At 42.0% G+C, this 13444-nt stretch overlaps 1 protein-coding gene across 4 annotated transcripts in view; it reads left to right on the top strand.

Moving 5' to 3' along the window:
* The window catches only part of mgat5 (alpha-1,6-mannosylglycoprotein 6-beta-N-acetylglucosaminyltransferase), a 143940-nt gene that overhangs the window by 48831 nt on the left and 81665 nt on the right, over positions 1-13444 (top strand). For all 4 annotated transcript variants that reach the window (XM_060827136.1, XM_060827135.1, XM_060827137.1 and 1 more), the window contains exons 7-9: positions 753-911; positions 7980-8149; positions 9501-9635. In XM_060827136.1, the coding sequence (XP_060683119.1) occupies positions 753-911; positions 7980-8149; positions 9501-9635 (464 nt within the window). The remainder of the gene's footprint in view (positions 1-752; positions 912-7979; positions 8150-9500; positions 9636-13444) is intronic.

The following is a 13444-nucleotide window of genomic DNA, read 5'->3' as shown; positions in this document are numbered from 1 at the left end:
CATGTCTCTGTTTCAGATTTCTTCAGGGAATGAGGTGCAGACTGGCCAAAAAGATGCATGCTGGATTCTCCTTTTAGGGCTCTTTACCATTTCTGAGTTTAATGGTGTTCTTTCATATCTGTACCTCTCTAAAGACATCCATTTGCTCCGACCAGAAGACATCTGAAGGATATCGTACATTTTATGTCCACTGCTGCAGAAAGATTTCTACATCCATTCCAAGATGAGGATGTGTTTAGTAGTAGCTGTGAAGATTACAGCTCTCTTGTTTCTTTTTGTCTTCTAAATGACAGAGCCATTTAAGTAGGGCCATAGTATCTCTCTGGCACATCTGCCTGCATTCCTTAATGCGCGCACACTGTTTAACAGAGCCACTGGTTTTTCATTTTTTGACGAAACTACACTGAACAGCACAGTATGGAACAAGTTAGGTATCTGTCTCATTCACCGATCAGTCATTTTGACTCTGAAAAATAAGTCCTTATGAGTTTGGCCTTGTTCCTTGCTTGTCATAACCAAGAATTCTAATTGAAAAATTTGTAACCAATAACTCTGTTTTATAATACTTAATTACTATTTGTCTCATAATCCATCCCCAAATTAGAGGGAAATACTGGAACTTGTTAGACTCTGGGAATTTAGTTGTGATTTTATTTACACATTCAGTTTGATAGTAAGCTAGAGAACGTGTTCTGACATGTATTGAACTAGTGCAATTAAAGCATGTAGTAATTAAAATATCTTTATCACAGGCTGAAATTCGAACAGATTTCAATTACCTCTTTAAAATGATGTCTACACATGATGAATTTCGATGGATGCGATTAAGAATAAATCGAATGGCAGGTGCTTGGATAGAAGCTGTAAAATCACTTGCGGAAAAACAAAATTTAGAAATCAAGCGTAAAAAGGTCAGTACGAGAACATTTCGTTTAAGACTTGCCTGAATCATGAGATTTGGATGTCATGGACCAGCATTTATTGTCTACCCCTGACTGCTTTTAAGGTAATAGTGTACTAGTTTCTAAGATCGTTGCAACTCATTTAGAAGAGGTACTCCCATCATGCTATTGGTAAAGAGTTTGTAGAATTTGGACTAGCAACAATGAATTAAAAGCAATAGACAACCAGTCAGTATGGTATAAAATTTGGAAGGGTGTCTTTTTGGTGGTGTATTATGCACCTGCTGTCTTGCTCTCCTCAGATTAGGAAGGTGCTGTTGAAGGATCTTGGTCAGTTGCTGCAGTGCATCTTGTAAATGATGCATGCTGCTGCCATGGATTATCAGTGTTGGATGGGTTGCCAAGGGGCTGCTTGATGCCAAGCTGTTTAAGTGTTATTGGAACTGCACTCATCACAACTTGATTTGTACTTGATGAATCTGGTTTGGCGAAGTCAGAATGAATAACTTCCTGCAAAATGTCTTGCCTTTGACCTGAATTTGTAGTCAGATTTTGTGGCTGAAGAAGTGAAGCATCTGATTATTAATGACTGAGGATAATGGAGGGATCTAGCCACAGTAATACTGTTGAATGTCAACAGGACAAAGCTAGATTCCTCCTTGTTGGTTAATTCATTGCCTGGTATTTGCCACTTTTCATTCCAAGCTTGAATATGTTCAGATCTTGCTGTATCCAAGCAAGAACTGCTTCATCTGTAGGGTCTCATATGGAGTGGTACACAGAAATCATCAGCAAATTGCCAAACTTCTGGCCATCTAATGGAAAATAGTTCACTGAAGTAGATGAAAATTTAGACACTCAAAACTGTCCTGGGATTGAGACATAGAGCATTGAACATTATAGCGCAGTGCAGACCCGTCAGCCCTTGATGTTGCACCGAGCTAGCCTGCACTATTCCATTTGCATCCATATGTTTATCCAGTGCCCATTTAAATGCCCTTAAAGTTGGCAAGTTTACTAAGTTTATAGACAGGGTGTTCCACACCCCTACTGTTGAGTAAAGAAACTACCTCTGACATCTGTCCTCTGTCTATCACCCCTCATTTTAAAGCTGTCCCCTTGTGCTAGCCGTCACAATCCAAGGGAAAAGGCTTGCACTGTCCACCCTGTCTAACCCTCTGGTTATCTTCTATGTCTCAATTAAGTCATCTCTCCATCTTCTCTATCACAAAAACAACCTCAAGCCCCCCACCATTTCCTCATAAGACCTTCCCTCCATATCAGGCAACATCCTGGTAAATCACCTCTGAACTCTTTCCAAAGCTTCCACATCCCTCCAATAACACAGTGATCAGAACTGTGCGCAGTATACCAGGTGTGGTTGCACTAGAGTTTTGTACAGCTGTCACATGACCTCATGACTCCGAAACACCATCCCTCTACCAATAAAAGCTAACTTACCATATGCCGCCTTGCCACCCAGGTTAATTGCGTTGTTAACTTTCAGGGATCCATGTACATGGCCACTGAGATCTGTCTGCTTATCTATACTACCAAGAATCTTAACATTTAACTCCATACTCTTTATTCCTGTTGCTCCTTCGAAGGTGAATTATCTCTCTCTCTAATCTGCATTAATTTCCAATTGCCACTTTTCTCAGCTGAGCTCTGCAGCTTATTTGTGTCCCTCCAGCCTGCAGCCTCAATCCTGTCTAGTCACCGGTATCTCCATATTCTCCTTGATAACATTGTCTTTTTCTATTGTGAATACTGACAAAAAATATTCATTTTCGAGCTTCTTTCTCCTCCAACTCAATGTACAGCTTCCCAGTACTGTCCTTTAACAGGCCCTAATCTTACTCTAGTCATTTTTATTCCTGGTCTACCTATTGAAAGCTTTAGGATTTTCTTTGATCCTACCCACCAACAACTTTTCATGTCCCCTCTTGGCTTCTCTTCGTTCTCTCTTTAGGTCTTTCCTGGCTAACTTGTAACTCTCAAATGCCCTACCTGAGCCTTCATATCTTATCTTAACATAAGCTGCCTTCTTCCTCTTGATGATAAGAGATTCAACTACCTTAGTAAACTATGGTTCCCTTCCTGACAAGTACACACTTATCAAGGACACTCAGTAGCTGTCATTTGAATAAGCGCCACATTTCAATTGTGCCCATCCCCTGCAGTTTCCTTTCCCTTCTATGCTTCCTAAATCTTACCTAATTGTATCATAAATGTCTTTACCCAGAGCTATAACTCTTGACCTTTAGTATATACCTAATCCTTTCCATCACTGAAGTAAACATAACATAAACAAAACCTGGCCGAGATGACATAACCAGTACCAAATCCAGTGTGGCGTCACCTCTTGTTGGCTTGTCTCCATACTGTCAGGAAACCCTCCTGAACACATTGGACAAAAAAATAACCCATCTAAAGTACTCAAACTACAGCACTTCCAGTCAATGTTTGGAAAGTTGAAGTTCCCATAAGCGCTAGCCAGTTACTTTTGCTCCTATCCAGAATCATCTTTGCAATCCTTTCCTCTATATCTCTGGAACTATTCAGAGACCTGTAGAAAACTCCCAACAGGGAGTTTTCCTCCATTTGGCCACAGCCATAATTTTTTGGGCTATTTGTGACTCCAGCCAGGAGACAGTGTCCTGATTCCCATTGACTTCAATTTTGTTTAAATTCCTTGATTCCACATTCCGTCAAAAGCTGTGTTAATGTTAGTTATGCTGATGTGCCGCTGTTATTTTAAACACCATAAGATGAATTCTATTATGTTCATCACCTGTATCTTTTTAAGGGGATATATAGAATTCAGTGAAGATGGCTTTCTGTTCAGGTTGTAAGTTTGTTCGCTACTCTGGTGGGTTTGGTTCTCCTACGTTTCGTCACTATGCTAGATAACATCAATGAGTTCTGTTGAAGTGCTGGTGTTCTGTCTCGCTTTCTATTTGGGTGTCTTAGTCTGTTCGTGTGGGTGATATTATTTCCTGTTCTCTTTCTCAGATGTTGGTAAATGGGGTCCAAATTGATGTGTTTGTTGGAGTTTTGGTTTGAATGCTAGGCCCTTAGGAATTGTGTATGTGTGTGAAGATACTAGTGATAGCTGATCATGACTTTTGGTGGCTAGTTTTCTGCCTGTCTGTCCAATTTGTAGTGTTTGTTGCAATCCTTGTAGGCTATTTTGTATGTGACATTCATTTTCCTGGTTGGTACATGGTCCTTCAGGTTCATCAGTAGTTGTTTGTTGGTAGGTTTGCGGGCTACCAGGTGACAAGGGGTTGGTGTAGTTTGGTAGTTGTCTCCGATGTCCTTTGATAATGTGGGTAGAGTTTCTGAGCATGTTGTCTTCTTTGGGTTTGTTGTTTTAAGAATCGGCTGACTGTGCTTATCGGGTGTCAGTTATTCTTGAATACGCTATATATGAAAGTCTGAGAACAAACCTCCTAGCTCAGCGAGCAAATTTTTAAACCTGAACCTCAACCTGAGCTACAAAAAAAAGCTTTCTATCCCAAACATTTTGAAGTGAAAGTTTGAGTTATCAGATCTAAACTTGCACAATTCATTTAGGGATGTTTGACTGCCAACTGCAATTACTTAGCCTTCCTGTTCTCAAAAGCACTTCTAAATTCAGACGTACTCCTAGAATGTTACAGCGCAGTCTTGCCCTCTGTTGCACCGACCTGTGAAAGTAATCCGCCCATCTAACCGACATTGTTCCAGTTTTATTCATATGGATATTCAATGTCCATTTAAATAGCCTTAACTTCAGTTGGTTTACTACTGTTGCAGGCAGGGCATTCCACGCCCCTACTACTGTGAAAAAGTTACCCCTAATATCCGGCCTAAATCTATGTCCTGTCGTGTTAGCCATCATCTGAGGGGAAAAAGGATCTCTATGTCCACCCAATCTAACCCTCTGATTTATCTTATGTCTCAATTAAGTCACCTTTCAACCTCCTCCTCTGCAACAAAAACAACCTCTGTTCCTTTAGCCTTTCCCCATAAGACCACCTTTGCATACCAGGCAAGATCCGGGTAAATCTCCTCCTGAACTCTTTCCAAAGCTTCCACATCTTTCCTATAATATGGTGACTGGAAGTGCACGCAATAGTCTAGTGTGGCCTTACCAGTGTCTTGTCATGCTTTAGCTGTACCTTTGTGGATCCAAAACTCAGTCCCCTACAAATAAACGCCAACACACGATGTGCCTTCTGGATGGTAACTTTCAGGGATTTATGCACCAAGACACTGAGATCTCTCTGCTCATCCAAACTTCCAAGAATTTTACCATTTAGCCTAGTGTAACTTCTTCCAAAGTGAATTACCTCATACTTTTCCGCATTAAACTCTATTTGCCATTTCTCAGCCCAGCTCTGCATCTTATCTATGTCCCTCTGTAACCCACGACATCCTTTGGCCCTATCCACAACTCTGCCTGCCTTAGTGTCATCTACAAGTTTATTAACCTATCCTTCTTACGCCCACATCCAGATCATTTTTTAAAAATGACAACAGTGGCCCCAAAACTGATACTTATGGCACATCACTGATAACTGAGCTCCAGGATGAACATTTTCCCATCAACCACTACCCTCTGTCTTCTTTCATTGAGCCAACTTCTGATCCAAACTACTAAATCACCTTCAATCCATATTTTGTGTACTAGCCTACCGTGTGAAATCCATATACACCACATCAACTGCTTTACCTTTACCTTTAGCCACCTGTTTGGCCACTGTCTTGAAGAATTCAGTAAGGTTAGTGAGGCGTGACCTATCCTTCACAAATCTGTGACTATCCCAAATCAAATTATTTCTTTCCAGATGATAAATCCTATCTCCTGTAACCCTTTCCAGCACCTTTACCCTCAACCGAAGTAAAGCTCACTGGCCTATAATCATAAGGGTTGTCCCGACTCCCTTCCTTTTAAACGAGGGAACATTTGCTGTCTTCCAGGCCTCTGGTAGTACTACTGTTCATGATGATGACTTAAAGATTTGAAGCCAAAGTCTCCGCAATCTCCTTCCTGGCTTCCTAGAGAATCAGAGGATAAATCCCATCTGGCCAAGTGGTTTTATCTATTTTCAGATCTTCCAAAATTGCTGAAATCTCCTCTTTTGTCAACCTCGATCCCATCTAATTTTGTAGCCTGTATCTCACTAATGTTGCCCTTTGCTAATGTGAATACTGATGAAAGGTATTTATTAAGTACTTCCTCTATGTCCTCAGATTCCACGCACAACTGTCCATTACTATCTTTGGTCCTAATCTTACTCAATTCATTGTTTTTTATTCCTGATTATATCTATGGAAAGCCTTAAGATTTTCCTTGATCCTATCTGCCAACAACTTCTCATGCCCCCTCCTGGCTTTTCTTAACCCTTTTTTTTTCTTTAGGTCTTTTCTGGCTTACTTATAACTCTCGAGTCCTCTAACTGAGCCTTCATTCCTCATCCTTACAAGCCTTCTTCCTCTAGACAAGAGCTTCAATTTTAATGATCCATGGCACCCCCTCCCTCCCCAAACAACTACCTCCCTGCCTGATAGGTATATACATAACAAGGACTCTCAGTAGCTGTTCCTTGAATAAGCTCCACATTTCAAGTGTGTCCATCTCCTGCAGTTTCGTTCCCCATCCAATGCATCCTAAATCTTGCCTAATCGCATCATAATTACCTTTTTTCTTTTAGTTATGCCCCTTTCCCTGTGGTATATACCCAAGCCCACTGCTATTGTAAACCTAACTGAATTGTGATCACTATCACCAAAGTGCTCACCTACCTCCAAATCCAACACCTGGTCAGGTTCATTCCCCAATAACAAATCCAATATGGCATTGCCCCTTTGTTGGCCTGTCTATATACTATGTCAGAGACTGCTCCTGCACACAGTAGACAAAAACTGAGCCATCTACTGGAACTATAGTACTCCCAGTCAATATTGAGGATGTTCAAGTCCCCCATAACAACTATCCTATTACTCTTGCTCCTATCGAGAATCATCTTTGCTATCCTTACCTCTACATCTGTGGAACGTTTGAGGCCTATAGAAAACCCCAACAGGGTGACCTCTCCTGCTTCTAACCTCAGCCCAAACTACCTCTATGGATGAGTCCTCAAACATTCTCTCAGCTGCTGGAATACTACCCTTGATCAACAATGTTCATCCAGCTCCAGTTCCCTAATACGGTTCTGGAGGAGCTGGAGTTGAGTGCACTTCCCTCGAATGAAGTCAGCAGGGACACGAGAGGTGACCCTTACCTCCCACGTACTGCAGGAGGAAAATTCAACTGTCCTAACATCCATTCTCATTAATCTAAGTTTCCCAATAGACAGCTGAAAAAATAAAAATGCGAAAGAAAATACTTGTCACTTTACCGACGCACAGAACGTTTATTTTTTGGTCAGAGGAGGAGGATGGGTGGGAGACACTGACTGAGTAGTGTTTCAGGTAAAGCAACTGCCCAACTATGTAACCTTGTCACCTCTCTGCCTCCTGCTCGACACTCCTGCACTTTCTGCTGCTGAAACAAAAATTACTCCATTCCTATAATATCAACAACATAAAATGTTGCCTATCTGAAGTTGTATCCGTGTGTGTATGCAAGAACTCCCCACTTTTGAGTTTTAAATAAATGCCATGTTAGTATATAGATGCTTCAATTATATTTTCAAAAATTCCATGATTGAGCAGCATAGTGAACCAAGAAAGCAAGTTTTTGTACAGATGACTAACTTCCATTGGACTGTAACAACTTGGTTTATCAGGATTGAAGCAGTGAAAGTTGCCATAATCCCAAAGGGTCACAGGATGCACACTCATGAGAGAGGAAAAAGAAGGGGGACTGGTAGTGAGTTAAACTCAAATTACTCTGTGCTGTTGTCAATCTGCAAGGTAATCCAATCATCAAACCAATTGAGTTAACTGAACTCCATTGTAGCTGTATTCCAAGATTTGTATGCATGTAGATTTCATTGCCTGTTTTAGAGTTAGAATGATTTTTTATATATTATAAAATACTTTTTAAGTTTTCTTCAGTAATTCGTGTGCATTTTTGTTTCTTAGATTCTAATCCATCTTGGCCTTTTAACAAAGGAATCAGGATTTAAGATTGCAGAGAATGCCTTCAGCGGTGGCCCTCTTGGTGAATTAGTTCAGTGGAGTGATTTGATTACAACCCTTTACCTGCTCGGCCATGACATTAGGATTTCAGCTTCACTGGCTGAACTAAAAGAGTAAGGGTTTAACCTGCATAAAATCCCACACTGTGAAACTCTTTCTTGCTGAGTCAATTTGTAGGAATAGTATTGTTTCTGATTAATTCCAAGTACTAAGAGTAGATGAATACATAAAGTATATTAATGTATATTCATGTGAAAGAAAGCTATAGCAATATTAGCCTGAAACACATGGATTTTGATTTATTTGTGCCAACTTGCTATTCATTGGGGGCAACTATCATGTGTGCTATCATTGAATTGATTTTAACTTGACATTTCTATAAAAGCTGAATGTTTGATCAGATGCAATTTTTGTAGAGAAAAATGTGTGAATGGAGGCATTAATTCTGGTCATCTTTTGGTGAACTCTTGAGCTTTGTAACATTTTCTGTTTTTAATAATGTCACAGTTTGTGACTTGTATGTAAGGCGTGCTTTTCCTTTTCTGTTTATGCTTAACTCAAATCTTGCTATGTTGTCTCAAAACATAGCTCAATACATGTTACAATTTTGGCCATGATTTTATATTTGAAAATTATAATGTGGACTCTAGTTGAATTCACTTCTGTTTCAAGCAAGATTCCCTGAAGTGCATTCATGAACCAGATGTGTTTTTTATAACAATTGAATTCAAATTTGTGTCTCTGTCATGGTGGATGTGTTCAGAATATTGGCCTTTGATTGTGGATTGCTAAGTGCATTAGTTGCATCTTAATTTTCTAACTGGAAACTGATTAATTAAAATGTTAATCAATGTGGTTCTGGTATTTTTACAGATGAGATCTGTATGAAGATAGCAAAATTTAGTATCATGCAACTTTTTGATTGGAGCAGTTACCAGACTCTAGTGCTGTAATGTAATCTCTCTCAGCCATGCATTATGACTGCAGTTTATAAAAGTGTGCATATATTGTGTCCCCAGTTTGGCTTAGAGTGTAATGTCATTTTTTTTTTAGACCTAGGACAGAAGTTGTCAGCATCTTGAAACAGTTGTAGCAAACTGAATACTGTAAAACTAATGGGACTAGAAGCATTTTAAACATATTTGAGAAAGTTCGCAGCAACCAAAGCAGAATTGGTAAATTGAGTCCTTTTAAGCAGAGGCAGAATAGAAGCAAGAGCAATTCTGGCAGTGGTAGAATTGAATGCTGACAAAACATTCAAATTTTGCACATTTCAATTAAATTGACCAGTTGCATTCTTTTTTCTTGCAGAGCATCTGTTGCACTTTGTACATTTTTGTTTTTAAGAAATCTAGTGGCCCTTACCATTATAAATGTGATAGAATTTGTCTGTCACTGTTAACTCTTAAATATGCTTTGAATTTTCTGGTTTTGAAAATATTGTATCTGTGTTTACTTTTATAGAATAATGAAGAAAGTGATGGGTAACAGGTCGGGTTGCCCTACTCGTGGTGATAAGATTGTAGAACTAATCTATATTGATATTGTTGGTTTGACACAATTTAAGAAAACACTTGGTCCATCTTGGGTTCATTATCAGTAAGTGCTACTCTTTGCATTATGTACTAGCCTGTTCCACTGTTGCAATGATATTTACTGAGGAAACTCAATTATTCGAATACCGATTTATTGCAGTCGCGAAGGAAACGTTGCATCAAAGAGATCGCATTTTTTGTTTAGTCATTTGTCTCCAAATGATTGTGTGTGTGTGTCTCTCTCTCTCTCTCTTTCCCTCCCCCCCCAGCACACATTCCCGAGGGGTGGAACCTAACCCTGCCCACCCAGATATTCTCTCCAACATTGTTTACGGGACAAAGGTGGAACGTTGCAATAAAAAGTTGTGTGCACACGCTATTTGGAAACTTACCCCACAAAGGCGGCAGCAGCAATATGGTTGTTGGACTCCAGTCCAGCTGCCCTGGAGAGTGGCGAGTGTCTACAGGGTTGGGGGCGGGGGGTGAGGCAGTGTTGGACAAAGTTGGGAGGGGGTAACACGGTGTTGGGGGCAGGGGGTTGGCGATGTTGCACAGCAGCAGGGGTTCGGTGTTGGGGGTGGGGCAGTGTTGCACAGGGTTGGGGGTGGGGTTGTTTGCAAGGGGCCCATGTTGGGGACAGGGGGCGGTGGCGAATGGAGTTGGGGGTGGGGCTCGTATACTGTGTGCTGCTGCAGTCTCCTGAATGGGGAGCAGACTTTAAAAGCTCCGAGCCCCAGAGGAAAAGCATTTGCTCATAAACCGAATAGTTTGTAATCCAAATGAAATAGTGCCCGCCCATCAAGTTTGGATAATCGAGGTTCCTCTCAATACTACATACTGCCATTAGTATGGACTCTATAAAATCTTTCCAAGGATGAAATTGCAATGTACTTGGGAGTGCGTGGAGAAATAGGGCTGAGTTAGCCTAGCTTCCACAATGGGAGGTCATGCCTGACGAATCTTAGATGTTTTTGTGGAGGTAACACAAAGATTAGACAAAGAGCCAGTCAATGTGATCTATTTGGATGTTCAGAAGGCCTTTGACAAGCAGCCACACAGGAGGCTGCTCAGAGCCCATGATAGGGATAAGGTAGTGGCATGGATAGAGGATTGACTGAATGACAGAACTCCATATTGATTAAGGAGCCTTTTTTGTGATGGTAGCAAGTGACTAGTGGAATTGTTTTGGACCATAACTATTTACATTACACACTGTTAATGTGTACAAAGGAAATTGAGGGCATTGTTGCTAAGTTTGCAAATGAGACAAATCGGTGCAGGTAGTTTTTGAGGAAGTCGGAGGTTGCAGAAGGACTTGCGTAGGCTAGGAGAGAGGGCAAAGAAGTGACAGTATTGTGTGGGAGAGTAAGATGGAAGGAAGAATAGATGTGTACCCTATTGCAAATGGGAAGGCTTTGGAAATCAGTAGCACAAAGGGGTATAAGTCTTAGTTCAGGATTCTCTTAAGGTTAACAGGTTCAGTTGGCAGTTAGGAAGGCAATTCAATGTCAGCATTCATTTCAAGAGCAGAAATTTATACTGCGGCTGTAATCAGACTGCTAGGAGAATGTGAGGACAGCAGACGTTGGAGATCGGAGCTGAAAATGTGATGCTGGAAAAGCGGAGCAGGTCAGGCAGCATCCAAGGAGCAGGAGAATCGACGTTTCGGGCATTCCTGATGAAGGGCTCATGCCTGAAATACCGATTCTCCTGCTCCTTGGATGTTGCCTGACCTGCTATGCTTTTCCAGCAACACATTTTCAGCTGTAATCAGACTGCATTTGGAATATTCTGAGCAGTTTTGGGCCTTGGATCTAAGGAAGGATATGCTGGTACTCTAAGGTTTCCTAAGAAGATTTATTAGAATGATCCTGGGGATGAAGGGATTGTCATATGAACACCTGTTGAGGACTTGTACACAGTGAAGTTTAGAAGGATGAGCGGAATCTGACTGAAAGTTACAGGATACCGGGATGTCTGGATGGAGTAGATGTGGAGACTGTGTTCCCCCTAGTAGGAGACACTCTGTGACCCGAGGATACAGCCTCTGCAAAGAGATAACCCTTTAGAACTGAGCAGAGGCAAAATTACTTCAGCCAGAGTGGCTAACCTATGAAACTAATAGCTGCAGATGACTGTGGATATCACTCATCGAATGTATTTAAGGTATGTTCTTGATTAGTAAGGGGATCAAGGGTAATGGAGGGAAGACAGAAAAATGGAGTTGAGAAGCATTAGCTGCTGAAAATGTGTTGCTGGAAAAGCACAGCAGGTCAGGCTGCTTCCAAGGAGCAGGAGAGTCGATGTTTCGGACATGAGCCCTTCAGGAATGAGGAAAGTGTCCAGCAGGCTAAGATAAAAGGTAGGGAGGAGGGACTTGGGGGAGGGGCGTTGGAAATGTGATAGGTGTAAGGAGGCCAAGGTGAGGGTGATAGGCCGGGGTGGGGGCGGCGAGGTCAGGAAGAAGATTGCAGGTTAGGAAGGCGGTGCTGAGTTGGAGGGATTTGACTGAGACAAGGTGGGGGAGGGGAAATGAGGAAACTGGAGAAATCTAGGTTCATCCCTTGTGGTTGGAGGGTTCCTAGGCGGAAGATGAGGTGCTCTTCCTCCAGCCGTCATGTTGCTATGGTCTGGCGATGGAGGAGTCCAAGGACCTGCATGTCCTTGGTGGAGTGGGAGGGGGAGTGGAAGTGTTGAGCCCACGGGGTGGTTGGGTTGGTTGGTCCGAGTGTCCTAGAGGTGTTCTCTGAAACGTTCCACAAGTAGGTGGCCTGTCGCCCCAATACAGAGGAGGCCACATCGGGTGCAGCGGATGCAGTAAATGATGTGTGTGGAGGTGCAGGTGAATTTGTGGTGGATATGGAAGGATCCCTTGGGGCCTTGGAGGAAAGTAAATGGGGAGGTGTGGGCGTAAGTTTTGCATTTCTTGCGGTTGCAGGGGAAGGTGCCGGGAGTGGAGGTTGGGTTGGTGGGGTGTGTGGACCTGACGAGGGAGTCAGAGGGAGTGGTCTTTTCGGAACTGATAGGGGAGGGGAGGGAAATATATCTCTGGTGGTGGGGTCCATTTGGAGGTGGCAGAAATGACGACCGGTGATATGATGTATGTGGAGGTTACGATACAGTCAAATCCCTTGAACTCGGCACCGCCTTCCTGACCTCTCCGCCCCCACCCCCACTCTGGCCTATCACCCTCACCTTGACCTTCCACCTATTGCATTTCCAACGCCCCTCCCCCAAGTCCCTCCTCCCTACCTTTTATCTTAGACTCCGTTGAGAAACATTAGCCAGGATCAAATAGTGGAGCAGACTTGATTTAGCCAAATGGTCGAATTCTGCTCCTATGTCTTGTAGTGTTTTCGTTATGGTCAGCTCCATTCTTATGGGGAGAGGAGAAACCAAGAGAGAGCTATGAGCTTGGTGTTTTGGAATGTCTATTTTGCACTTGAAATTTCATTTGATTTCACTTGAAATTCTGTAGTACTACATATGGAGTACATCTTTCAAAGAGCAAACTTCAAATTTGAGGGGAAAAATGGGATCATGTGAACCCTGCAGGTTAGTAACAAAGGTGCCTTCACTCAAGTGAATGGATTCCAACATAGTCTCAGCAAATTTACATCCATTTCATGGGACTGAGAAGGACAGATGCTATTAGTGTTCGTTAATGCCCATTCCAAGTGGTCCAATGTGGCAGCCATTAAGTTGGTTCCAGCAGAAGCAATGATAGACCAAATGGATGGAACATTTGCCATGTTTAGAAGTCCCATCAAGTCATGATTGATGAGAGTTTGAGTACCCCTTAGCAAGTGAGAGTCTTATGTATGATATCTCCTCTGTGCAACAAACTGCCAGGTGGAGAGATTTGTTCAAACC

The sequence above is a fragment of the Hemiscyllium ocellatum genome, chromosome 7 (genome assembly GCF_020745735.1).
Source record: "Hemiscyllium ocellatum isolate sHemOce1 chromosome 7, sHemOce1.pat.X.cur, whole genome shotgun sequence".
Lineage (NCBI taxonomy): Eukaryota > Metazoa > Chordata > Chondrichthyes > Orectolobiformes > Hemiscylliidae > Hemiscyllium > Hemiscyllium ocellatum.
This window is presented reverse-complemented; position numbering and strand designations above follow the sequence as displayed.